This window comes from Prunus dulcis, chromosome 6, assembly GCF_902201215.1.
Source record: "Prunus dulcis chromosome 6, ALMONDv2, whole genome shotgun sequence".
In the NCBI taxonomy this organism is placed as follows: domain Eukaryota; kingdom Viridiplantae; phylum Streptophyta; class Magnoliopsida; order Rosales; family Rosaceae; genus Prunus; species Prunus dulcis.
Window position 1 is genome coordinate 7,678,707 of NC_047655.1, and position 27,386 is coordinate 7,706,092.

The 27,386-nt window shown below is 36.3% G+C and overlaps 2 protein-coding genes and 1 pseudogene across 11 annotated transcripts; 1 reads left to right on the plus strand and 2 right to left on the minus strand.

Annotated features, from left to right (window-relative positions):
* Positions 1–811: 811 nt before the first annotated feature.
* Positions 812–3,951, plus strand: LOC117631732 (annotated as a pseudogene).
* LOC117631733 lies at positions 3,704–8,686 on the minus strand. The gene is made up of 10 exons (XM_034365020.1): positions 8,431–8,686; positions 8,221–8,271; positions 6,984–7,103; positions 6,133–6,576; positions 5,521–5,963; positions 4,943–5,042; positions 4,683–4,742; positions 4,405–4,494; positions 4,207–4,323; positions 3,704–4,097 (listed from the first exon to the last, which is right to left on the minus strand). The coding sequence occupies exons 1-10, from the start codon at positions 8,473–8,475 to the stop codon at positions 3,786–3,788; spliced, it is 1,782 nt and encodes a 593-aa protein (XP_034220911.1). The 5' UTR covers positions 8,476–8,686; the 3' UTR covers positions 3,704–3,785.
* Positions 8,687–11,466: 2,780 nt separating this feature from the next.
* On the minus strand, positions 11,467–21,789 carry LOC117631068 (ABC transporter G family member 28). 10 transcript variants are annotated; one of them, XM_034364003.1, is made up of 14 exons: positions 21,274–21,781; positions 21,097–21,173; positions 20,575–20,850; positions 19,650–19,713; positions 19,394–19,536; positions 18,985–19,035; positions 17,353–17,426; positions 16,106–17,025; positions 14,963–15,259; positions 14,335–14,826; positions 13,747–13,895; positions 12,307–12,596; positions 12,063–12,193; positions 11,467–11,959 (listed from the first exon to the last, which is right to left on the minus strand). In XM_034364003.1, the coding sequence occupies exons 1-14, from the start codon at positions 21,492–21,494 to the stop codon at positions 11,803–11,805; spliced, it is 3,342 nt and encodes a 1,113-aa protein (XP_034219894.1). In that variant the 5' UTR covers positions 21,495–21,781; the 3' UTR covers positions 11,467–11,802. The 10 variants fall into 10 exon arrangements, 9 of the variants coding, with proteins under 9 accessions (XP_034219894.1, XP_034219895.1, XP_034219898.1 ...); XM_034364004.1 differs by having other exon boundaries at positions 18,985–19,019; positions 19,390–19,536; positions 21,274–21,780; XM_034364007.1 differs by lacking the exon at positions 12,063–12,193 and having other exon boundaries at positions 21,274–21,785.
* Between the last annotated feature and the right edge of the window lie 5,597 nt (positions 21,790–27,386).

Below are 27,386 nucleotides of genomic sequence, written 5' to 3' on the forward strand. Positions count from 1 at the left end.
ATATCGATGCGCTCCAAGAAGGAAGTATGAAGCGGCCCCCTAAAAACTGCCCCAACTAATTTGAGAGGTTTTGTTCGATTTTTACACAAAAAAGTCTAATCTTGAATCGAATGGAACCAAATCGCAATTAATTTGCTCAGATTCAATTATGTATCGGTACTTTTTTTAAAAAAAAAATTATAAAAAAAGACCCAAGTAAAGCCGGGAGACTATATTTTTTTAATTAAAAATGTGTATATATATATATATATATCCCGAGTATAGTCGGGCGGCTATACTATTTTTTAATAATAAAAAACCGTAGTATAGCCGGACGGCTCTACGCTTTTCATAAATAAAAAAACACCGAGTATAGCCGCGCGGCTATACTATTTATATAAAAAAAACCCGCCTGGCGCCCTGCGCCCGCTTGGGCACGTGTTAAAACAGTATAGCCACGCGGCTATACTATTTATAAAATAAAAAAAGGTCCCGCCTGGGGTCTAGTGCCCATTTCGCCACATGTCAAAAAAGTATAGCCGCGCCGCTATACTATTTATAACCCCCCTCGCCCTTTTGCCACATGTCAAAACTAGTAGCTATACTAGTGGTCATGTCGCCACGTGTCAAAAGAGTATAGCCGCCCGGCTATACTATTTTTATATATATATTAAAATCTCGAGTATAGCCGCACGGCTAAACGATTTTAATACTATTTATTAATTCAAGTAATATTTTATTATTGGTTAAACCTGTGGACGTGATGTTTTTTTAAAATTATAATCCAAAATTTACCGTTGCCGCAAACAACCAAACAGCTTTCCCGGTTTGCCAAATTGCCATATCTCTGTCTCTCTCTCTCTTTGAATCAATAAAGCCATGCCCTTTACTTGCAGCAGAGCTTCTTTCTTCTTTCACCACCGGGTTCGATACGGGTGAGACTCATTGACTCACTGAGATGCTGAAGATGATGATGCGGAATATAGCTGCTTCTGCTTCTTTTTATTGCAGCAGCAGGAGATGGAGAGGTATGCCTTGTCTTCATACTAACTCCACTGTTGTTGTTTTCGCCAACAATTACTTTGCTTTCTTTCACTCTCAACCTTCTGAACGTATCAAATCTACAAGAACCCAACTAGAGCAGGCAGTGAGAAACTCACCCAACATCACAACTGTTGAGGATGCTTTCAATGTGTTTGATAGAATGCTTCAAAAGCGTCCTCTGCCTTCACTTGTTCGTTTCACTCAAATCTTGACTCAAGTTGCGAAATTGAAACATTATTCGGCAGTCATCTCATTGTATAACCAAATGGGTGCGTGGGGAATCCTGATCTTTATACCCTAACCATTCTCTTCAATTGTTATTGTCATTTGAACCAAATAGGGTTTAGTTTATCTGTATTGGGAAATTCTTCAAACTTGGTCTTGAACCAAATGTCTTGACCTTCAACACTCTAATCAACGGCTATCTTCTCGAGCATAGAGTGGCGGAGGCAGCAGCCCTTTTCCACAAAATGATGAGGGCAGGTAATTGGAAGCCTAATGTGGTTACTTTCGGCACATTAATAATGGGCTTTTGCATGAGGGGTAACAACTGTGCAGCTATTCAATTGCTTAGGAAGATGGAGGAAAGACCTTGCAAGCCTGACCTAGTTGCCTATAGCAGGATCATTGACAGTCTTTGTAAGGATACACAAGTTGTTGATGCATTGAACCTCTTTTCAGAAATGATAAGCAAGGGTATTGCCCCAAATGTCATTACCTATAACTCTTTGATGAATGGAGTTTGCAAATTAGGCGAGTGGAAAGAAGCTACAAGGTTGTTGAATGAAACGGTCAGTAAAAATATCGTTCCAGATGTGTTCACGTTCAAAGTCTTGGTAGACACACTTTGTGAGGAGGGGATGGTCGTGGAAGCAGAAGGTGTAGTTGAAATGATGATTCAAAGAGATATTGAACCTGATATGGTTACATACAATTCACTTATGGATGGTTGGTTACTGTTTGCGAGGAGAAATAGGTAAGGCACAATAAGTTTTTGAACTAATGCTTAGCAAGGGCTCGATGGTTAATGTTGTCAGTTACAACACATTGATAAATGGCTATTGTAAGCTTAAAAAAATAGATGAGGCCATGATGCTTTTTCTAGATATGTGTCATAAGGGATTGGTTCTAGATACCGTTACTTATAACACTCTTGTGAACAGGTTTTGCAAAATGGGTGGAATATAAGATGCACGAAGGTTGTTCTTTGAGATGCAAGATTGTGGCCAACTTCCAAATTTTCAAACTTATGTTGTTCTACTGGATGGCCTGTGTAAAAACCGACAACTTTCCAGGGCAATGCAATTGTTTAGAGAGATGGAAGCGAAGAAGTTGGATGTTAATATTGTGGTTTACACTATCTTATTGAAGGTTTGTTCATAGCTGGAAAAATTGAATCTGCAAGGGATCTCTTTTGTAGTTTAGCATCAAAAGGACTTCAACCTAATGTGTGGACATACAATATAATGATTAATGGACTATGTATCGGGGGTGTAAAAAGTGAAGCAGAAAAGTTGCTTGTCGAAATGGAAGAGAAAGGCTGTTCTCCAGATGGTTGCACATATAACACAATTATCAGAGGGTTTATCAGTAACAATAAGACATCAAGGGCGATGGTACTTATTCAACAAATGGTGGAGAAGGGTTTCTCTGCAGATGCATCAACAACGGAGTTGATAGTTCAATTACTGTCAAGAGATAAAGTCGATCCTGCTTTGTTGCTGTTGATAAAAGAATCACTGTGAAGTTAATATGCATCTGTGGACAATGAAATTTGAAACTGCTGCACCTTTGACGACCATGAAGGCATTTCAGTGGTTGTGCGTATGGCAGGAGGTGAAAATCCCTTCTCACTTGCATTGTTAATTTTGGGTATTAATTTTGTTTAATGGAATTGCTGTTGTATTTTTCTATTTTGTATGTACAATAGGAGAAGCTCTGTTTCAACAAAAGATCCCATACAAACCTCTGTCCACTTATGCAAAGGCGCAATTGCAGGGTAACCCCATGCAGCTATGCATTGCATTTATTTGGGTTTAGAGGGTTCTTGTATGATTTTAGCTATACATTATAACACATTACTTTTTCTCTAACTTCTCTCCTACAAAAACTATAATTTCCCTCACCACATCCACATATAGTACATGAAGGTTTCTAGTACACTATTTTTTTTTTCTCTTACACTATTTTTAGTTATTAGTATATTCTCATTCTTGTTTGGGGCTACCGGATGGTTGCCGGGTTATATAAAACGAAGGGAGGCTTGACTAGTTGCGATAGGCTTGACAAGTTGACAATGTCTGCAGGACTCAATGTCTTTTGAGCCTTTTTTTGGCAGTGGGCAATAACCCAACCAAACCGATCATTGAATGCATTGGTTTGGTTTGGTTTAAGTTTATGCTACTAGTTTGAGACTTTAACCAAACGAAATTTTCCATGTGTGTTATATTAGTTTGGTGTGGAATTTAAAGTATAAACATTGCACTTTTTGTTTTGGTTTTTTATTTTTTTAATCCCTTTAGGTATACCTTTAAAATTCAATTAACTGGTTACTAATTAGTGCATTCAACTAAACGATTATAGCTTAAGTAGTTAAAACATTCATTTAAGCACCTGAGGTCATGTTTTCAATTCTCCCCAATATCACTTGTATCATAATTATTAACTAGTCCAATACCTCTTTATTTTGGACGAAATCCAATACCTCTTTTATTCACATATGCACGTGGTATAAATGGTAAGTGGACACCAAATCAAGAAAATTACATGGCCAACAAATACTGAAACTCAAAATCATATGGCATTTTCTCAACAGTGGCAGAAATCTTGGCACTGCTAATTTGGCCCCTGAAGCAATCCACCATTGATTTTCTCAACGACCCAGATGTTGGCAACTGGTGGCAAACCCACTGAACCAGTGAGTCTACATCCCCAGCAAAATCAAGCATGTTCCCAAGCAGCAATTCTGGGAACACAATTTTCTTTGTGCTGGTCACCACAATTGATGCTTGCAGGTACTCCAACTTTGATTTCTCCAGCTCAGCTACAACACCTTCAGCTGTGTATATTCTCACCTGAAAAATTAATGCAACTTTTAGTTCTGAAAATTCTTTAGCATTAACATTCAGCACATAATGAAATGCAATGCAATGCAATGGCAGAACATTTTATATGAAGTTTTACCGCTGGAGAAGAGCGTGTTCCACAGCACAGAGCAAATGTGACATTAGGATCCATGGACTCGAGACCATAGAGTTGCCGAACACCGGCTTTATCGTCTTCATCTTCATTCTGAAGGGCCTGTGAAAAATTTTCATGATGGGAGATCATACTGATTTAGAATACGTGTTTGATTCATATAGGACGAGTCATAATATTTACCTCTTTCATAGTGGAAGGTGGTGGCTTCCTCAGAATATAATGCTCTATGGCTTCAGCATTTAAAGTCTTACCTCCTATGTTCAGGGTTGCCTGAAATCAAACCATTATCTGTTATGCCTAAGATTATTACAAGGAATTGAAGGGTGACAAGACAAGAAGTACATGTTTCTGGTACTTAATAATCTTATCATCATGAAACAAGTAGTTGTTCTGCAATGAACTACTGCCTACAGTAATTTCTAGCAATTTGATGCCTTTAGTTGAAGTTTGGAGCTTACCTTGCTTATTAATGTGAGTAATTTTTCGGTGGAAGCTGGCACTCCATAATGAAGAAAACCCTGAAAATAGAAAAATTTATGTCAATCCAATATGAGAAAGCTTGGCCAGACCATGGATAAATAAACTCTGCATTGATATTCTGATGGGTGCCTTGCAAACATTGGTTCTTGGATGCACTAAAAGTGCACTTGAGGCTGGACATCTCTCAAATGAAAAGAAATAAGCAGAAGGAAAAAGAAGAAAGCTTTGTTGTATATACATTCAAAATACAAGCATTGTACATGTTGATCCAGAATGCCAGCTTCTGTTGGTATGTCAAGGACCCCAAATCCACCACCCGAAGATCGTTCATCAATACCCTGTTGTGCACAAGTACAATATATAGAGAAAAGTTACGATCACAACATAACAATCTGAGCATGGTAGGGATTGTTAGACAATCACTAGTCCCAAAAGCTTAAGCTATCAGAGAATGGGTCAACAATGTATATCAATTTTACACCCTCCCTCACGTGTAGACTATAGGCCCATCCTACATGTGGAGAGGCAGGCCGACAAAGAAGTGGAGAGCATGAGAACATGAATCGAACTTGGGACCACCTGCTAAGAATGTTCTGATATCATGTTCGACAACCACTAGCCTCAAAAATTTAAGATGTCAGAAAATAGGCCAACAATGTTTATCAAACTTACAATGATTTTAGTATTCTATTTTAGATTATGACACTCGAAATTGAATATTCTATAATATTTACACTCAAAGTGGGAGGGCCAGAATCTAAATTGGAAGGGCTAAAATCACCATCATACTATATATGACAATTAATTCGAACATACCTTAACTTTCTTATCAAAGGAATGGAATTGGAGGCAGAAATGGATTTTGGGTCCATAGAGATTGAGGTGAAAATGACCAAGTTCTTGTAAGGGCCAATGTCCCTAGGAATTGAGTCTTCCACATTGAAGATGCCATAAGGGTCTTGTTGCCTTGATTCCTTTTGTAACAAAACTAGACTTGACTTTGAGTTTAAGGTGGTTTCATCCCTGAAGCTTCTTGAGGTTATAGAAGAGTTCAAGGACCTGGAAATGGGGCCTGATTTCTCCAATTCCATTGTTCTGGTTGTTCTGAGAAGCCTAACGTATATGAAGTTGAGACACTTCATAATTTCTTCAGAGAGCCTGTTTGGTTGCCAATTCTGGATGTTCTCTTCTAATTGTGTTGGAATTGGTAGAGATTTTGGTGGGAGTTCTGAACAAATCCCTGGATTACGTTCTTTTAGCTGAAAAGAAAAAGAAGAAGAAAAGAAAGACATTAATTGGTTGGTGATAATCACCGGATCAGAGTTGTAATACTCTACTAATGCATACCTTACAGCAATAATCATTAAAAATGTACATGAAATTTGGAAATTATATGATCAATTAAAAATGTATACATTACAGTAATACCTTGGGTGATGGATATCTTGGAGCTCGCAAGGGTGAGGATGCCCTCAATATTCCATTTTTTCTTGGAACCTTATTCTGAAATTTAACCTCATCGCAGAAATAATTTTCTTTCTGATCAGCAATTCCTCTCAAGCTTCCAATTTTCTCATTTAGGCTGAGGTCGTTTAGATGATCATAATCACCTTTTATAGCTTTACTTATGAAATGCAATGCCTTGGTTTCGTACCCCATCCTCTCACCTTTATTGTTCATGGGGCTTGGCATGGATATATATGATGCACGGGCAACGGGGTTACTTATTAGGTTTTCATGTTGCCATTGCTTCGATTTTGCTTCCTTAGTAGCTTCTTCATGCTTCAGCCCAAGTTGAAGTTGGCTGATTTGGCCTTCGAGTCGAGCAATTTCTCCTTCAACCATTGCTAGCTCTGCCAAAAGCTCCTTCATCTGCGTTCTCATAGAGAGTAATATGTTTACTCTATTATGAACAAATAATGTTACTAGTAGAATTATGATGATAATGATTGTACTACATTTCTCCCTTATCGAGCACATAGTTAAAATACACAGTCTTACATATTACGTTACCTGACTGTGAATTAGAACTGTCAATTATATATAAAATTATATTCGAATGCTCATATGAATTTAGAGTCTAACAATATTATAGAATTGCCAAAATAACTTTGTAACAATTGTCTAATTTTGACAAGAACGTTGTATAATTAAACTAAAACATCATACCTTACGTGAATTCATTTCTCATAAGGTGCCTTCAAAAAATACAGTGCATGCGTTTTCATAATTTCTATATGTACTGTACACAAGTGTAACAAGAAAAGGCAGAAGAGTACCTTGGGAGGAAGGAACCTTGGGAAAGAAATAGCAGAACCAATAGTTTTCTGACTATAGACATGATCCAAAACCTCATGTACTTTCTCTTCTTGATTCAGCATTCTTTGAAGCAAAGAAACCTACCAAATAGAAACTTGTTACTGTCAATGCCACTCTCTCATCTACACCTAGAGGGTAGTTTGTTTGTATTGGAATGAATATGCTTTGTACCTTCATTTCAAAGAAACAATAAATAAATAAATTATCACCTTGTAATTTATGCGTGTACATTCTTCATTATCTAATGGGTCCGTCCCAATTTCTGTTGCCAATTTGGTGAAACAATATGATAGGAAGAGTATTTTTAATATTCAAATTAATAAACTAGAAGATTATGCGAGATTAGTTATTCAGTGCAGGTCACAGGATGCAAACATTCATCCTCGATCTCTAAGGAAAGATGACCTGCACTTCGGGGAGCCCCCATGATCCATCCCCATATATTATTAATATACAAAAAAAAATAAAAAAATTTAGAAGAACTTGCAAGCACATACCTTAGAGCTAGCTAGAAAGATAAATAAATTTGGCTCCAAAAGAAAACAAAAAGAGCACCAATCCTAACAAAGGGAAAAACAGAAGAAAACCGATGTGCAGGCAGAGACTAGTGATGGAGAATTAAGAAGCATGGTTCCTTGACACTTCAAAAGTCAACTTTTTCAAAAGTCACACTTCGATGGTTTCCTGGACAAAGAAATGAATGATGTCCCTAAATTGGTCTTGGGAATCCAATTTGATCAGTACAATAATATCATCTTTAAAGATAAAGATGGTCTTCCAGTTGAAAGAAACCAGAGGTTTGAAAGATTAACCGTGAAACCTTGATGAAGCATAAATGCTACATAGTTAACAAGGACGCCTAAAAATGACATGTTGATAAATTAATGTCCCGTTCGTTGGGCCATGCTTCTGCATTATCAATTTTAGTCACTTTTTTCATTGATCCTAGTTACACCAACATAGACCAGGGAGGGGAGCCCATCACCCTATGATTGCCAAATTTTCCGGGCTTCGAGCTAGCCGGTGATATTGGCACTCCCAGTTTATCCTCCGGCACTCTTATTACGTGTATATATATATATATATATATATATATATATATATAATTTTAAAATGCTCATTTGGAGTGTCAGTAGCTAAACTAGTAGTGCAAGAATCACTACTCTTATTTGTTTCAAGAAAAGAAGTACTACATACCTCTCTTTCAAGCTCCTCTCTTTTTCGCTGCCCACTAAGCTTCTTTTTCCGCTGCATTAGAAAGTAAAGGATCATAAATTGATCATAAATTAGCTACAGGAGTCCATATTAACCAAAATAAAATTTGTGCATATAATAATATTGGAATTAATATGTAACATTTCTAACAACATGATCAAGAGTGTCATCATAGACTCAAATGGAACTCACAATCTCCGATGGAGTGCGAACGGACAAGTCGCTGGGGCTGGCCATGAACAGAACCCCAGTGGAGCTACGCTTCAGCCAACTCCAACGCCTAGAATAAGAAGCAACATGAAGCCAAGAGGGTATGATATTGGTGAGGTTTTGAATTTGTCCAAAGTGTTGGTGTGAGAAGGACTTAAGCTTCGTGCCAAAGCAAGGGTGGCAGCTACTGCTGCTTCTGGTTGTTGTTTTTGTTGTTGACGTTTGATTTGAAGAATGTAAAAAATTATGGGGTGTTGAGGAGGAAGATGAGAGAGAGCTTTCAAGGTGATGATGATGATGATGATGAGGAGGAGGAGGAGGAGCAGGAGGTTGGATTTGGTATTGGGATAACCGTTGATGTTTTGGGTGGGGCATAATGCAGAGAAAATTAGAGCGGGTGGAGTGAGACGTACGTGGGCTTTGGTCTTGGCGTAGCTTGCAATTCTGGCTTTGGGGTTAAGCGGTTATACCTTACAAACAAGACCCTAATGATAGAAGCTTGTATAATTTAGGGATAAAAAATTCACAATGATCATTCATCAATTACCTTTTGCTTTGTACTTTCACCGTATCTACCAGGACGGATTTTCTCAATACATAATTTTATGGGTCATATGGGGTTTTGCGCCCTGAACTACTTGCATATTATCAATTTAGCGCCTTAACAACTACCGTCAAATTTTTTAAATTCCATCCAAAATTATGTCCAAATTAAGGGTAAATTCATAATTTTATTAATTAAAAAAAAAAAAAAGAGAAAATAAACCTCACCTACCTAAAACTAAACATTTAAAATAAAACTAGCCCCTCACGCATGTGCCAATTGGTTTTCTTTTTTCTTTTTTTCTTTTATTTTTAGAATTAAGAAAAGATAACATGAGTAGTTATGTTCCATAAAAGTAGAACCTATTATCTTTCTCTTTTTTTATTTTTAATTTTTTTAATTTGAAAAAATGTGAATTTACCATATTATCCTTATTTAATTAATAATTTCAATTCTTAATGTTTGAATTAACCAATGTCAATTTGTGGTATTTTGAATGTTTCACCATTCTCTATTTTTTTCTTTATATATATAGATAAAACAAAATTTTAAATTTTAAATAATAATAATAATAATAATCACCTCAACCTCCCCATCCCCTCCCCCTCCTCCTTCCTTTTCCCTTCTTCCCATTCGTCTCCCCCACCCTCCACCTCTGATCTCTCTTGCACGCATATGGAGAGGGTAGCTTTTATGGTATGGAATATTAATGATAATGTAAATGATAATATTACCACAAACTGAGGTAATGAAATTCCTAGAGGGCACTTCCTCTTCCATGAAATGGCCATTTCTATTAGGCTTCTGCAGGATAATCAGTGTGATTGGTGTTTAATAACGGAGATCAAACAATCAACCATCTTGCTAATTAATGTAAGATGAAATAATTATATTGTACTTTGTGATTATTATGTGGAAATCAATATTCTTGTTTATCAATTTTCAATGTGTTCTCCACTTCATAAACTCAAATTGATGAACAACTTGTTTAATACAAAAACAAGCATTGGCGGATCAAGTTGGATTCTTCTTTGGGATTTTGGAATTGGTTGTTAGAATATTATCTCGTGCTTAGTACAGCATGAGATTACAGTATTATAGTTGAAGGATTTGTACGTCTACATGAAACTTGTCTCAATTATTTTTTTAATTTATTTGTAAGCAATTTAGTTTTTTTTAATTTTTTAATTTTTTTTTAAGACCACTCCTATTAAGAGAGGCGATAATATGCTAAACTCACAAACACTAAACGAATGCTAAGACTTAAATCCAAAATCTTTCTTGGGGGGGACAATTGCTCCAAACCACTATACTAATAGGCCTTTGCATTCAGGTAGTTTTAAAACCATTAAAAAGGGAATAGTCTGGTTAAATCCCACATCCTCAAATAGACGAATTTGAAACTTAACTATGGTACTAAAGTATCTCCTGAAAGCATACTCATGGTTCAAGCTTAAAGAAACATCATTACTACTTATTACATGCTTTGCTTTGCTGCTCGCTTAAGAATGCTTTTACCACAGAAGGATTATTACAGCAGTTGAAGCAAAACGTAGATAAGAATTAAGACATCACTATGACAAAAGTGACATTAGGCATCAGTAAACTCAGAAACATCAAACTGATGTTGTTAGTCTCTTAGGCATCAGCTGTATAAATAATAGGACCATAGGTCACTAGCAATGCTTGGCAATCCTTGCCGATGCCTTTAATATGAAAATAGCATTGGTCGATACTTAAACTGATGTCATATATATCTTTCAGGTTTTTTTTCAGTAAAAGTTTAAGGACCGATGCCTTTCACCCATGTCAACCCCCCCAAAAAAAATTAATACAGTAAATAGTGGGTTAAATTGTGACAACTGAGGTTTGCCAATTGCATGTCATCACAATTGTGAACCGACATCTCACACCGACCCCTTTTTTTTTCCCTGCAAACAAAACTAGGAACGCATATAATCCTGAAGAGAAAAATAAATAAATAGTTAGATAATACGAAAATGAATTTTTTTTTTTCAAGTTCCCAATTAAATTCAACATTTCTAGGTGCTTATTACATGGATTCCTTTCTTTTTCATAGGTTGTCTGTCCTTTGTAGAAAGTCTCACACCATTTGGTACTGGAAATGGGGTTTTCCATAAAATGATCGCCTTCATTCCCCTTGTTAGAAGACTAATTCCAAAAATAAATAGAAATCATTTTGTACTTGAAAAGACCAAGATACTCTATTCTCTCCTCAGCTTCATTCCTTGATTGCATTACAAATTCTCATTTCATTCTGGGAACCAACCAATCGTATATTAAGATATTCACCGTACTTGACTAGCAGGCCAATGGAAAAGGGCCTTGACTCGCAGACCAAAGGTCTCACGTTCGAATCTCTACGGCATCATAGTTGTGTGTGTGTGTGTGTGAAATCCCCCTCCCCTATAGTTTTAGACTATCGCTTGTACTAAAAAAGAAATTGTCACAAATTTGGCAGAAGCAGAACCATGTGGATACAAATAATATAGAAACAACTGATTGTACAACAAATGCATAACAACAAGCAGAACCCTTAGGAGGAAGAGCTACCTTGAATAAATAAAATACCACTGTTATCTACACCTATACAGACTGGAAGAGCTACCTAAAGAAAATGCGGCATTTACTCGTCTACAGATTACCAATATTGATTCTACAGTATGTAACATTCTCGTGAATCTCTGGCATCTTCACGAGACTCTGAGGGTTATGTAGTGAGGCAAGCATCTTTGTAAAGAATTTTCCATTTATGTACAGGGAGAATGGGTTGAAAGGATCAGACTGAGTTACTTCTTTTGGAAGAGTACCAGTAACAAGTATGCAATGCATCGAGAAACCATACCAGTAATGATGAGGAAGATTAAACTACGGTACCAATGATTGAGATCATAGCCAGTTTTCATAAGTGAACCACATCGTGTGATTAACCACACTCCAGAATACCTGAAAAAAAGGAAAAAAGAAAAACGAAAAGCAAGAAGCATTATAACATCCACATTAAGAATGATGATGCACAATGATCTCGGTAAAAATAGTTATTTCAAACCTTTTAGCATTTGCTATGACAAAAGCTTCCAAAGCCCACTTAGTGTAGCACAAATCAGCTATTCTTGAAACAAATTTGTTCTCATTATAGTTTGCTATTAGAGTCAAAACGACTGGAAGAAGTACCGACCACTGCACAACAACAAAAGTGGCTTGTTGGAAGGAAGAAGGAAACAAGCATACAGACACATAAAAACATTCATTTTACAAAGCTAATAATTTCTCAATGTGGAAAAAATTCTTACCAGTTGGGCTGGACCAGGTGCCAGGTAGATAGCCAGGGCATAAGCTATACCAGTCACGCAGTAAACCAGACAAAGCAAAACGATGAAATTATCTATGACGGATGATCTTGGGTTGTTGAAGAAATAGAACATTGAGAGATACACTAGAGGCTTAATGATTGTATTGAAAAGATCAATTGTATCCCTCGACAGAAAGTAAGCCAAGCTACTCATGCCAGAAGAGCTCTCTCTCCAGTAGTGCAATTTATCCAGTCCAAATGTTCTCAAAGCTGCAATCTTGCACAGGAGAGCTGAAATGGAAATAAATTAGGACAGGTGAGAAGTAAATCACGTCTTAGAAAAAGCTATGATTGATGGAAACAAATTAGGAGGGGTGAGAAGTAAATCATGTCTTAGAAAAAGCTATGATTGGATGACACGAACATGAGTGTAGAAATTTGACATGAATGTTTGCCAACCACGTCAATTTCCCAAAATACATGAGGATGTGCCACACAATATAGGATAATATTCTTTTGACTGGCAGTCAAACTGTCAATTTAGAATCATACGCCCAAACAAAATCCACTTGATCAATGGTTCAAATTCACAGTTTTAACTTCCTTCCAAGCAATTTTTAATAACTTAAACCGAAAACTTGATATAAGTCCCTCGTACATACTATTGTTTAGTAACAGTTCTTTTCTTTTGGATTAGGTCCTTTGACCAATTGACCAAGTCAAACACATCCCTTAAATGCCTTAATTTTCTCAGATTTGTATTTTTGTTTCTCTCATTCCAATATTACGCCTAACATTATTTAAGAGATATAAATCCCAAAATTTCTTTGGTTTTAAGTTGTAGGAGCCCCACGTCCCACAAATTCATGTATAATTTTTTTTTAAATGGATACCACTAGTCCCGAACAGGATTCTGTCCATTATTCTCACGTGACCTGCATGGCGCAACTGAGCATCTTTTCAGGGGCAATTTCAGCAACTCACCTGCATTTGGCCTTTCATCTATCACAACATAGATCTTTTCTGTATTTGTTGAGGTGAATATCAAGTGTTATGCAGTTCAACCAGCGAGCAACAACAACGCACCCCTATTCTCCTCCACCTTCCATAGCCAAAGGTGAGTTGCGAAAATTGTGCCTAAAAGGTGCTCATATGCATGTCAGATGATAAAACAAAATGATAGGGAAGGATAATGCCCAGGACTAATGCCACTCATTTACGAAACAATAATGCACGAAACATTCTAAGATTTTAAATAAGGACTTATGTTCGATAAGTTCAGGGACTATTCCTCTATGTTACTCAATAATTTAATCTAAATTGGGATTGTTCCAGTAACATCTAAAAGAGCCAAGTTGAATCATGAAACATCCAAGACCATAAGTGATATGATCACAGTTTAAGGAAGCAAAGTATAATTAAGGGAAAAAAATCTACTTACAAACTGCTATGACGGTGTATGTATAACCAATTGCACCAAAGGTTTCATCGCTCACTTTGGCAAGTGTTCCTAAGCAGACTCCAGCAATCAATAAAATCAGAAAATCTACAGCTTGGGTCCTAGCTTCTCGTAACCGCTGCTTACCACCCCTATAAAGCCAGTCATAAACAAATTAGGCTGAATCATTTAAAAGTAACAATCTTAAAGGAACTAGCTGTTGCAAATTTTGTGCAATAGACTTTGCCTAGCGCACAGTGTAACAGTCACACTGTGTGACGGTGAGCAATGCCTTACTTTGGATAATTAAGTTTAAGCCTTAACAGATAAACATATTGATATCTTCTCAACATCTTGATCTTTACAAGCATAATAAGCATGTATGTGCAACAGTTCAAAAAATTAACCCCACCCATTCTTCCTGGTCACACAATAGAAGAGGCGAATGAAGAATATGCCCCAAGGTTTTGACGTTTCTTGCATGATAAAACACAATACATGATATAACACTCATCATATCCATATGGTTGATTATCTCCAGAAAATTAGGAATTTTTTGTGAAACCAAAATGTTAGAGAAGGAATACCCACCTCCCAAGGAAGTATCTATATTGCTGGAACACACCAGGGGTAATCCGCTCAGATAAGTCGCTTGACTTCAAGAAGTTATGTTGTAAAGCGTCCTTATTCACCTCAACATGACACTTGACATCCTGCCAAAAGTCTCCAGCAAAGGACTGTCCATCAGATCCAGCATTTGGAGTACTTCCTCCATGAGCTGAATTTTCGCCTGCAGATGCAGCCATTCCATCAGAACTCTGGAGCATGTCCATAGGAACTGGGTACCCATTGTGAAGCATCCATCTAACAGGTAGTTGCTTATAGGTCACCCCAGAGCTTGTGCTTGGTTTTACTATGCCTTCCAAAATGTCAATGAAATAGTCCGGAGGGTTGACACGCTCAGGGACAGTAATCCCAAGGGTAGCAAAGTACTCTTCAACTTTCTTCACTGATCCATGATACACCGTAAGTCCACCTTTAGCCAGAAGGATCAAATCATCAAACATCTTGAACAATGTGTAGCTGAAGCACCCAAAAAAGTAGAATTAGCAAAAGAAACTACTTTAAAAAAATGACTTCATTTCCAGTGAAGCCATCTATTAATTTTCCTTTCCCACAATTTAGGTACTTTTCTAGTACTTGCTACAAGTTAAATTACCTAGGTTGGTGGACAACCATGCAAATGTTAACTCCTTCAAGAGCCTCACGTCTAAGAGCTCTCAGCAACAAATTAGAAGATGAACTATCCAAACCTGATGTGGGTTCATCTAAAATTAGAAGTGATGGTTCCATGACCATTTCCAGCCCAACATTTACTCGCTTTCTTTGACCTCCAGAGATTCCTCGCCTTTCCACCGTTCCAACCAGGGAATCCCGCACTGCCTGCAGGCCCAAGGATTCAATAACTCTTTCAACGACTAAGACCTTTTCTGGTTTAGGCAGATCAGCAGAGAGTCTGCAATAACCAAAATGCAGAAGATGAGGATGGTAGAAGAACTAATATCAGTACCAGTAAATGAATGTGATCAAGGAGGTAAAAAAAGAGATAATAGGAAAAAAGGGAACAACAGAAAAGATTAGAACAGTCCAAAACCTATCACAGCGTCCTTGAATTTGCCTATTTAAAGTGGCTATGCAGACCTAAATTCTACTGTATAACACTCCTCCAAATGAACAAAGCTGTTCTACACGTATGTGATCATATTTCAAATGTCCCAAAGCAATGAATCAACGAAGATGCAGGTTGGACAAATTTTATGAAAGAATGCAGACTCCAAAAAGTTAATGATTTCAGCAAAGACAAATTTTCCAGAGATGAGGTAAAGGAAAGAGGGTAAATAGTGTAAGAAAGAACTATAAGTGGCTAATTCCTAAATATACATGTCAAGTTCTTTTTCCAGTCCTTGAGCACCAAGTGTGACTTCGAAGATTATTTGACTTCTAATATTTTCTTAATACAAATGGACCTAAAAAGAGGAATTAAGAGTACATTGTTGGATGCAAAGATTCTTGCTTCCAGAGATTGAAGTTGTGAATCTTAGGGCTTCATGAAGTAATTGGCCAATCAAACAGAAACCAATTTTTGCCCACACATATACAAGCTGGATCATTTTGGAAGCAGTACACTTGGAATGTTAAGGTTTTGAACCCAGAACCTCTTTCAACAAGAACTGTGATACCATGTTATACAACCATTGGATCCAAATTTTAAGCTGTTAGAGAATGGACCAACAATGTTAATGAAGCTAACCACAAGTACTCAAACTACGGATACCTGAAGTTTGGAACTAAATGTGCATACCTGCATCTTGCGCTGAACCAGAGATTTTCTTCTACTGTCAAATTTCCATGCACAATATCATCTTGTGGCACAAAGCCAATGATTTTCTTGTATGAATGGATGGATTCCATCTTTCCATTTACAAGTATCATACCGCTCATGGTGCATCCCCTAATTTTTCCAGCCAAAGCAGAAAGAAACGTTGTTTTTCCAGCTCCAGATGGACCCATGACAGCTGAAACCCTCCCGGGTGATATTTTCCCAGTCACGCACCTCATAAGATGTTTGTTTTTTCCTTTCAATGTAAGGGTTAGATCTTTAAAAGCAACCTCAATTGGAGGCCTCTTACTGATTTCAGTATCACCAGCCATTTGTATAACCCCAGAGAAGGTTAAGTTTGCATTCTGCTCTTGTAATGCCTTTTCCTTCTCAATTTGACCATATGCATACTTGAAAATTTGACTCTGAGTATGCAACTGCTTACCTTTTGGTGCTTTTCCTGTTTGCTTTTTAATATTTTTATCTCCTATCTCTAGATTGAAACCTTCATGACTATTTGGATCTTCCTCGATTGCATGTATCATTTGTGTGAGGCTGCTTTTGTCTTTTTTCTTTCCTTTAGATGTTCCAGCTGATTGCTCATTGGGTGGCATAGGTGGCAAGGCAGCATCTGTTCCAGGTTTAGCTTGTCCCAGTCCTTTCAGCTGGTCCGAATGCCTGGTAGATTTTCGGCGAGAAAATGTCCGTGAAAATTGTGATGACAGTCCAACTGCATGCTTCTTAGCAATGTCTTTTGCAGATTTCCATTTTTCACGCGCTTGAGCAGTTTCTCTTACACTTTGAACTGCTTTTTCCCTGGATTTTGCTTGTCTTTTCTCTCGGGTGGCGAGAACTTGGTCAGAACAATTATATATAATGAGAAGGATGAAAATTAATCCAGCCTGCATTGACAAGTGAAGGTTCATCAATACAGATGGCTAATGGTTGCATATGAAATTAGTTCAAAAAGACAGTATTTTCTTTTCTTTTATATAAATTGCTTTTCAAAAACACTGGAAAGTATATGTGATGTGCTGTTAAGCCTTTGATAAATATAGTTATTAACAAATAAAAATAATCCCACATTTTTCCAAGGCAACTAGAAGGGCGCTAATGTACTCCATGAATAGTTCATTCTATAAATTTAAATGAACACGATCATAATTGTGGTCCTGGAAGCTTACATTATTCACTATTTAAATTTTAAAGAATGAAGTAAGACCACTCACAAAAAGCAGGATACCGTATGCAGTAATATTTTGATTTTCTGATTGTGACTTACAAGTCGCCATCCGGAAACACTCTGCAAGTTCAACAAGGGTCATTATCATAGACTCACTAGAATCAAAAGCAAAGATAAAGTAATTAGACTCCAAACTCAAAACGAATAGATGCATTCTTAAACATATACTATTGTAGATAACAGTAACATTATCTGACATCAAACAAAACAATAATTGAAGCAATATTATTAACCTAAAAACAAATATCTTGCCACAAGCAAATTCAAGGTTACCATGCTTATTGTCAAAAGACCCACAAAAGCCTGCAAAATAAACAGCAAAATATCCAAGTAACAAGCAAAGACAGAGAGATATGCAACGTGGTTAGGTAAACTTTCCTTCTTCCACGTGAGAGGAGTTTGAAGTCCTCTAGGAACCAAGAAATTATTAGGATTCTCTTGTTCCCCTTACAATGTTGCACTCAAATCCTCACATGTTCTCTTTGGTGTCTTCTCATACCCGTGCAACCCTTGGTTCTTGTACTCTTTGGTACAACCAATATCCCATAGAGTCTTTAGACATGCACTGTCTTGGTTTCTCTGGTTACAATTTGGATGAATTAATTATTTGAGGATTATGTCTACGATAACCACCATGCCATAATCAACAGCATGAACTAGCACCCCCACTGGAAACACCTTTTGTAAATTTTCCATACCAGTGCCCTTAAGAGTTTCCAAATATATTTATAAATTATACTTAACAAAGTACTTCTAATATCTTTATCCCTAGGATTTTTTATATTTTGAGCTCTGTTTTCTGTAGATGTTTTGTCCTCTGATTTGTACTCTCTCTCTTTTATTAATAACTTTGGTTTCGTAGCACCAAATAAAAACTGTACCCCAAATTCACTCATCTGACGTAACTACTCTTAACCTTGTTAGCTGATTATACAACCAGATGTGTTATAAGGGGCATCACAGTTGGAAAACTTTTGACACTGCCAATGGAAGAAACATTGCTGCTTCATCACCTGACACAATCATGACCCTGTGCCTCTTGATTAATACAAATACCATGCATACTTCTGGTTCACTTCACCTAGTATTGTATCTGAGTTTTATGCTCACATTGACAAGGTGTTCTGTCAGTACTAACCCCTAGAATTACAGAAATAACCAGATATGCAGATTTCCGCCACATTTCACTTAAAATATGTAGCAAACACTAAGCCATTGGCAAGAAGCTTATGAAACCATGGACATAATTTTCATAAAGATCTTGATACATGAGAATAGAGAGAAAAAATTGCTCTGATAGGAGTTTCAAAATAGATATTAAATTTGTATATATATAGCCTACGAACTTCTAATATTTGAATTTCCAATGTTAGGGTTAGCAATTATGTCTTCTTTCATGGATGAACAAGACGCACCGACTATACCATTATTGACTTGTTGGACTTCCTGATGGACTGATTGGCTGTTATTCTACAACTATTATCAAATTTAGGGACTAAGTTTCAGGTTGCTGTTCTCATAATTAACATCCCCTGACTTAGTTTTTTTAACAACTAGTGAAACAAAATGAGATTCAGGTATCCATTATTCTACTACATGGGTGGAAAGAGAAACTTACGTTCCTGAGATGTGGAACCTTGCCTGCAATAATGTCTGCAATGGGCAGAAACTGTGGCATAAGTATACAAAAAGTGAACTGCTGAGATGATTTTTCTCTGTTGTTTAACAAATTTATAAGAAAAAAACTAAAAGAAGAAAATAAGGAATCAGATGACCATCATGCATTTCATCAAATGATAATGGTTACTAAGAGGGTAATGTTCTCTTGCCAGATTTATGTAGCCATATTATGAATCTAATCAATGATCTAGATTCACCGTCTGGAAAGTAAGAGAACATTACCCGAAAATAAGAAACCCAGGTTTTGACAAGAAGTGTAAAAACATGCAGCAATGAAGAAATAAGGTCACTATTTGCAAAATGTAAGGACAAGTGCTAAAAGCTCTGGGATAATTATCAATACCCACTACTGCAAGGATTTTTTTGGATGGTAGACGGACAATATGATCCACCCGAACAGAATAACTCTTTACTACTCGAGAAATCAGCCCACTTATCTGCTCCTCCACAAGTATGGTTTTGCTTCCCAGGAGGTAGCTGATAACTGTATCTGTAGAATATTTCTGCTGATAAATATTAATGTATGCTAACCATAAGGAAAAATGGAGACGAAAGAATTTAAAAGGAAAAAATGCAAAAGTTAAGAAAAGATTAAGAACTTACGGCTCGCATGTACCAGTTTCATTATTGAGTTTTGCAAATGGGCAGTAAGCACCCTTCGGGCAAGCTTCATAGATAAGATGAGAAAAGGTAACAAAGAAAATGAAGTCAGGTACACTCAACTGTTCCAACAACGTATATCGGATGCTTTTTTCTATATTGTCTATAATATGCAATACTGGTCAAGATTTATAAATGACCAAATAGCAATACGCCACATTATGAGAAAAAAAATAACCACAAAAAATCAAGATATAGAGAATTCATTTTATTAAAACATTATGGCTTCTTTGAAAAGAAAGAATCAAGCAACACATAATGACCATCCTATGAAAGACTGGGGTCTCGCAAATGTTCAGTTTTTAACCAGAAACTAATTACTCCTTTTAAAATTGGCTCCTCATGCCAGATGCCATCTTACATGTTGGGAAATGAGATCTTACAGATGGAATGCATATTGATGATCAAAAGTTTTTATAGATAACCAAGATGACACAAAAGTCAGTCAAGGTAAGTCATGTGGTTTTAATTTTGATAAGACTACCCTTGTGGTATATATCCGTTACCAATCTTAATCAAGTCTCGAATTTCTGTCAATTGGTATAACGGGGCATCCACATGTGAGTCACATGTAGAGGTATTAGGATCATTTCGCATTCATTTCACTGCTTGGGTCTCCATGATTTATTGAAATGTATGCGGAATGACAGTAATACTCATGCAGAGATAACCGAAATCGGAGATCTGACAAAGATTAGTAACAGATAAGATAAACCAGATGAATCCGTTGTCATTTTAGGCAATTAATATGGATACAAGTCAATAGAAGCTAGGTAGATGTTACATAAGAAGCAACAAGAAATCAAGAATCACAAAAAAAGTATGAAACACTAGTTATCCTAAAAACACACAGGTTTGAAGTACTTACGGAGCATGCAAGTAAGGCCATGAGGGCAGAAGAAACCCTCACAACAAGGTGCACAGTCATTACTTCTGACAGGCACATAGGATCGATTTTTCGGGTCAACTTTCTCAGAAGAACCACACGCCCACCCAGGCTCACATCCAGAAACCCACGATGACAAATTGCAGTTCTTGTTCGGTTTCAAGTAACTGGTTTTCCCGGATTGTAATAAACCTTCAGAATACAGCTTGATCTCTGCAGCTGTGCACAATCGGCCCAAAACCTCTCCAATTGATCCACCTTAAAATATCATGAAAAATGAAACTAAATGAATTGGTTATTCATTATCACCAGCAGGGTCTATAATGTGAACCTTGTTCATTAATAATTTTTGTTACCAAGTGACTGTTTCCTATAAGTGTAAGAATGACGCAAAAAAAGTACGAGCCTTTTTCCTTTTCTTTTCTCTTTCATCAATGACGAAGATGACATTCGAATTTGGGCTTCTTCCAACATAATAATTTTTGAGACAATGGTGACACGTACCTGCCATTTTCTTAGCGCAGTTGGAAATGAACCTTGAGTCTTTTGAGAAATTGAAAGCCCCATCCCAGTCCTCGTCTCTGTAGTAAACACAAAATACACACATTTTTTCACTCTACCAAATCAAAAATAATATTATTTTTTTTTAAGAAAGAGGGAGAGAGAGAGAAGTAAACTGACATGTCGACGATGCAGAAGCTAAATTTACTCTGAAGTTCGTCTTTGAAGACAGGGGTGAGATTGGAATAGCGGCTCAAGACGAGCTCGGTGGCGAGATCATAGCTTGCCGTGTCCTGCCCAGCAATTCGGGGCAGAGGTAAGCTGAAGAAGCTGAAGAAAAGGAGAACAGAGAAAACCCTAACAGAGAGATCTTTGAGTTGTTCTCTGTCTCTGCTGATCATATCGACCGCCGTGCTCAGCCTCCGAACGAAGAAGACGATTGAATTGATATGCGAAATGTATATATCGATTCGATTTCAGATTACGATCGTTTGAAAGAGAAGACGCGGTGGTACTGCATGTGGAGAAAGGGATTGGGAATGTGGTAGAAGAAAGTGAATGGTGTGAGGCCATGAGAAACAGAGAGCGTAAGGCGTTTTGGAGGTTTTGCTTGTTTTTCGGAGCAAAGAAATGGCGGGGAGAAAGAGTTGGCGAAGGCAGGGGGGGGAGAGAAGAGGGGAGAGAGACAGAGAGACAGAGAGCAGTTGTTCGTTTTGGACTTTAGACGTGACAAGTACGCTATTCTGCCATGTCAGCTGGTATTGTTTGGACTGATGGGTGGTCAAGGTCAAATCAAAGTTGGTCGTGATTCAGCCCACGGCCCATGAGTCTATTGGGTTATAGCTTGTCTTGATGGGCATCTCCTCCACACCAGAAAAACTTGTGTGAAACATGTATAACAGTGGTTTTATTATTTGAGATATTTAGTGATATATCCATTTCTAGCATTAATATTATAAATAAACCCTACACAATTGAATTCCTATAAAAAATCCAAAAAAAACCCAAAAAATGATAGCTAGCCTTATAGAATTTAATATTGATTATTAAATTACTTTGATGCCCTATTGAGTGCTTTGGGTATTTTTATGAGATTTTGGGGTTGGGCTTGTTTTAAGAAATTGATGGCAGTTTTGTAATTTAAAAGAAGTTAAAAGCTTTTTTGTTATGTTGTAAATGGGCTTTGGGTGTGTTTCTAAAGTCCATTTTATATATGGTATTTTCATAATTTGGGCCCCCATATTGGGTATAATAGTGAATCTCCCTTATTATTTCACGCCAATTATGATATATCATATGGAAATTGAATTCCTGATTTTGTGTGAGCTCCACTTGCATTTTTATTCTTTTATGTGAAATAAACACATGAGTAATTTATAATGGGAATGGGAAACCAACTCCTTATTTCGATTCTGATTACGAATTAATAAACATTTGTGTCATCTTTACATGCTTTTAGTTCCTCTTATATCCTTCTATTTTGGAACACAACCAGTGGAAATCAAATCTTTTTTACGAAGTTGAGAAAATTTTGGTTGTATCGAGAAATTCTCGGACATACGTGGGAAAAAATTGCTTCACCTCTACTTATGGACATTGGTGTTTTGAAAAAGGGATATATGGAGCTATTTTCATATTTTCTTCGACCCACTTAACTAGAACATACACAATCAAGACTAACTTAACAGTACAATAAAATATATGAATATTTTGAAGTTAAAACTTAGCTATAAGCTATTATAGGGAGAGCATTTTTTCTCACAATCCAAAAATTCTTTAGCAATATCTATTGATATAATCGAGAGATCTTTATGGATTGAAAAACGGAGTAAAAGAAAAAGCTCGTACTTGTGTCGTAAAACTTGAATTAATCACGAGAGTAGAATTAGTGACAATCTTTTAAACTTGATGATAACATCTATTGGATGCATAAACATGTCTTTTATCCGAATTCTCAGGCTTGAGCTCCCTATACATTACACCTATGCCATGGTGGAATTGCCCTGCATATGGAAGCATTTTCTAGATGTAGCACACCAAGTTATATACATCTTTGTAGATGGAGAATTTGCAGGACAAGGCCTTTTGATGGTCACGTTGTGGTTCATGAGTCTTTAATTGTGTGTTCATACGTGAACCTTTTTTAATGCTTCTTTTGTAGAAGCCTATTAAAATCTATGATCAATTACATAAAATCCCCTGAATTTTCAAATTGGTATCCGAATTTTGAAGACTCTACAAACTCATACCCAAACTCACCAAAATGTTGTTGTGGAGACTTTTGTTAAAGATGATTTAGATTCCCTAGAGAAGAGATGATACAAAATTTATATTATCTTCTAAACTATTATAAAAAAAATTTCAAACCCAACTCTTCTCCCGCACCAAACCCACCGCTACCCCAGCCGCAGCCCCATCCACTATAGATCTCCCCTACCCAACTGCAACCCCGACCAATTTGAAACAACATCCATAGTTTGAAGGTTTTTATGTAGTTGATCCTAAAATCTATGATAAAAATGTAACAAACACCATTACAATTTACAATCCTTAGAAGAAATTCTTTTGACACAAGCGATATTGGGGGAGTGGGATGTTAATGAAAGAGAAATAGAGAGAGAATTAAGAAGAAGATGAACTTTTCTGTATTATTTCTCAGATAACTATACAATTACAGAGAGTTAAGCTTTATAGCTTGTTCAACTTTATAAGGCTCTAACTGATTATAATAGCTTAGTATCTAATTCCATAACATCAATCGATAGGTGACACTTGTCACAATCCTAGTTCTACATACTCTAACAGAGGATTCGAACACATGACCTCATATGCAATTCATACAAAAGCTACAAGCCCATTACTATACAAGCCCCTTACTATGGAAATCAATTAAAATCCATAAACCCTATAACTTTTTTGAAATAAAATACAGCCTCTGAACTAATCTAATTAATATTAAATGGGATGATTCATCATTGAGTTATTTACACTAACACTCCTTGAGGTTTTCAAAGTTTTTAAAAAAATCATGAGGTTTCAAAAATTACACGAACACCCCATGATGTTTAATTTTGTCTAAAGATTGATGATTTTATATAAATAATTTATCCAAATGACAAAGTTAGTCTTTGAGATTAGATTGCAAACATAGTCTAATATATCGATAATATCGACAATATATCGATAATATCGATGAAATATCGAGGATATTATCGTTTTTTCGGGTCACGGATATTTTAGAACGTATCCATACACTTATCGTATAAATATCAACAATAATATTAGAAAATATCGATGTCGATAATTTCGCTCACACTTCAACACTATTTTATCAAAATAGCACTATAATATTGCTAGTTTTTTTTTTTTTTTTTTTTATCCAAGCAAGCGTATAACTAGTAAGTCTCTTAGCATTTGGTAGTGATTAATCTTCAATTTTCTCACTAATTTTCGAAATACTAATATCTACCATCTCCTGTCATATATAAAAAGTTGAGGAAGCACTGAATCATCCATTCTTATCAAGTCTTCATGATATCAATGAGGAGCCCGTTTGCCCATCTCCTTTCATCTTTGATTTCGAGCAGGCAACTCTTGATGAAGAAGATATAAAGGAGCTCGTATGGAGGGAGTCTCTACACTTCAACCCGGATTATATGTTGGGATAATTTTTTATGATAAACTAATAGATAATTTACTGAATAAACATCCTTCAAATTTTCAATAAAAAGTTTCAAGTTTTTATTCAATTTTTATCGATATCGATAATATCCCAATATTTTCATCGAAATTTTCGTCTTTTTGGACTACCGATATTTCTAATACCATTGATATTTTAGACCATGATTGCAAATGCATTCATTGATGTTAATTTTGTCATTTGCATAAATTTTCTTTTATAAAATCATCATTTTTTGGACGAACAATCAATAAAAAGGTGTTTTGTGAAAACAATTTGAAACATTAGGGCATGTTCATGAAAGTTTTGAAACATCATGAGATTTTCTGAAAACACCGAAATCCTCAAGAGATAGTAGTGTAAATAACTGTTCATCATTTCCTATAGTGGTAATCCATTTCGTTTGAGGTGTTCAAATCTCATGGTGGTTGATTAATCAACAAAGAAAAAACAAAAAAGTCCAAAGTTTTATGGTCTAAAGAGCTTTCACTGTCAGTCTCTGTTTTGTGGGCTGAACATGGCGACAGAAACACTGAACAAAGCCTCGTGACGTCCGTCACTTACCAATTTGGCCCTTTGCGACGTCGTCAGTCCTCATATTCCCTTTCACTGTTCCCCACCTTCTCTCTCTTCACTTCTCTTTCTGCGACGTCTCGGTCCCGCCTTTCGATAATATCTACTCCATATACACTAATTATTCTCTCTCTCTCTCTCTCTCTCTCTCTCTATTTTTATTTTTTCTTTTCCATTTCAACCTAAAAATTCCAATAATTATAATACTTCGAAACTCGTTGCTTTCTGTCTCCATCGGCCACACAACTTGATTTGAGAATGATCCAAGGTGAAACATTTGTTCTGCGTCGCTCCTTTAATGTCTTCTTAGAAAAATAAGATTCGATGATTTGGTTTATCAGATTAATGGGTTTGCTTGGTTACCCAGAAAATGTGCGACCAAAGTAGGAAATGGCATTTGTGTTTATTAAAAGTAGGCTGTGAATGATGCCCAAATGTGGAACCTTTCTTGTTTCTAGTTTCATCAATAACTTTCAGCATATTTTTTTTTTTTTTAAAGTTTGATTTTTTTGGGGGCCAATAAATGATGGAAACTACTTTGTTCTTTCTTTTGAGGGCATTTTGTTTTTTCTTCCTGGTGCTAATGGGTTAAAGGTGCGGTGTTATGTTTCTTTCAGAGCAAGTAGGCATTTTTTTATATGCAGTTTTGGGCTCACAATTGAATTTCTGGTGCTCTAAGTGGCAACATTGACTGTAGACTGTAGTAATTAATTTGTGTTATTGGCACTTAGTAGGGATATACATAGCAAATGCTTACATACGAGCTCTTTGATGGTGATCCATATTCTAATTGTGGGACGTATGGGACTGTTAACCAAGATGATGCTAATTATTATCAAGGGCAATATTTTAAGCAAGATGTGTATGGTAATGACACTGATTGTAGAAATGTAGAATATGATGAACTTTTTGCTCATGCTCTTCAAGAAGAATTATCACTACTTGCAATAGAGGAAGAGCCTGAAAAAGTGGTACATTTGCAATTATCTGTATTCCCACAAGATTGGCTGCAACAATCTGTTGGAAATTATGGCTTAACAAACAATTAGTCATGGTAGATGGTGGTCGGCAGGGTAGGAGATCTCTATGCTAATTTTGGCTTCTTGACAACAATGTTCTATAGTTCATACTTTTATGTTCCTTGCTCATTTTGTGCAGCATGTTCCTAAAATTAATGGTGATATACCATCGGTAGATGAAGCAACTTTAGATCATCAAAGGCTTCTGAACGTGTTATAAAACTAAAGAGATATGGGTTTCATCAGAGAATTCAGCTAGTCTATTTGAGAGCGAATTCGTGCTGATAAAGTGTTATAAAACTAAAGAGATTGTAGAGAGAATTTAGAGAATTCAAATAGCAATAGGAATGATGTTCTGATGTTTTCATTGAATGTTTCTATTTATCTATTACAATGAGGAGGATGCCTTATCTTATAGGCAAAGATTATTGCCTCCCGTGGATGTATAGTTTGCTCTCAAGGAATGATGACAGACAAGTTTCATCATGATGTTCTTCATTATTTCCAAATATGTGGGCTCCATTCAAGACTTTACAACTCTCACCAAATTAAGTTCTAAAGTTGCTGATGGATCATTGTATGATAGGTTACAAGTAAAAAACAGGAGTGAAACTCTTTATGCTAACGTGAAATGTACTCATGACCTTTCTAGCATAGATTGTGAGATGGGCCTTAATGTTGCAATTACGTAAACTTGAACATCACAGTTATGGTATGAAAGATGAACATGCTATTTTTGGGAGTTGCTACATTATATTTGAATTGTACAACGTTTAATAGTCTATTTTCATATAATGAATTTTTTGAGAATGTCACTACTAAGCTTATTACAAGAGATGAAAACTTATTATGGCAATAACAAAAAATATATATATTGTGAATTTATTCTCATTTCCATTTTCAATTTTTTCTAGTTGATAGTGTAATTTGTATATGAGAATCTATATATACAAAGACGGTGTGTTGTTCAATTTCTTTTGAAGGCCTATCTCTCCCGCTTCTGCGGCCTAACAGAATTCATG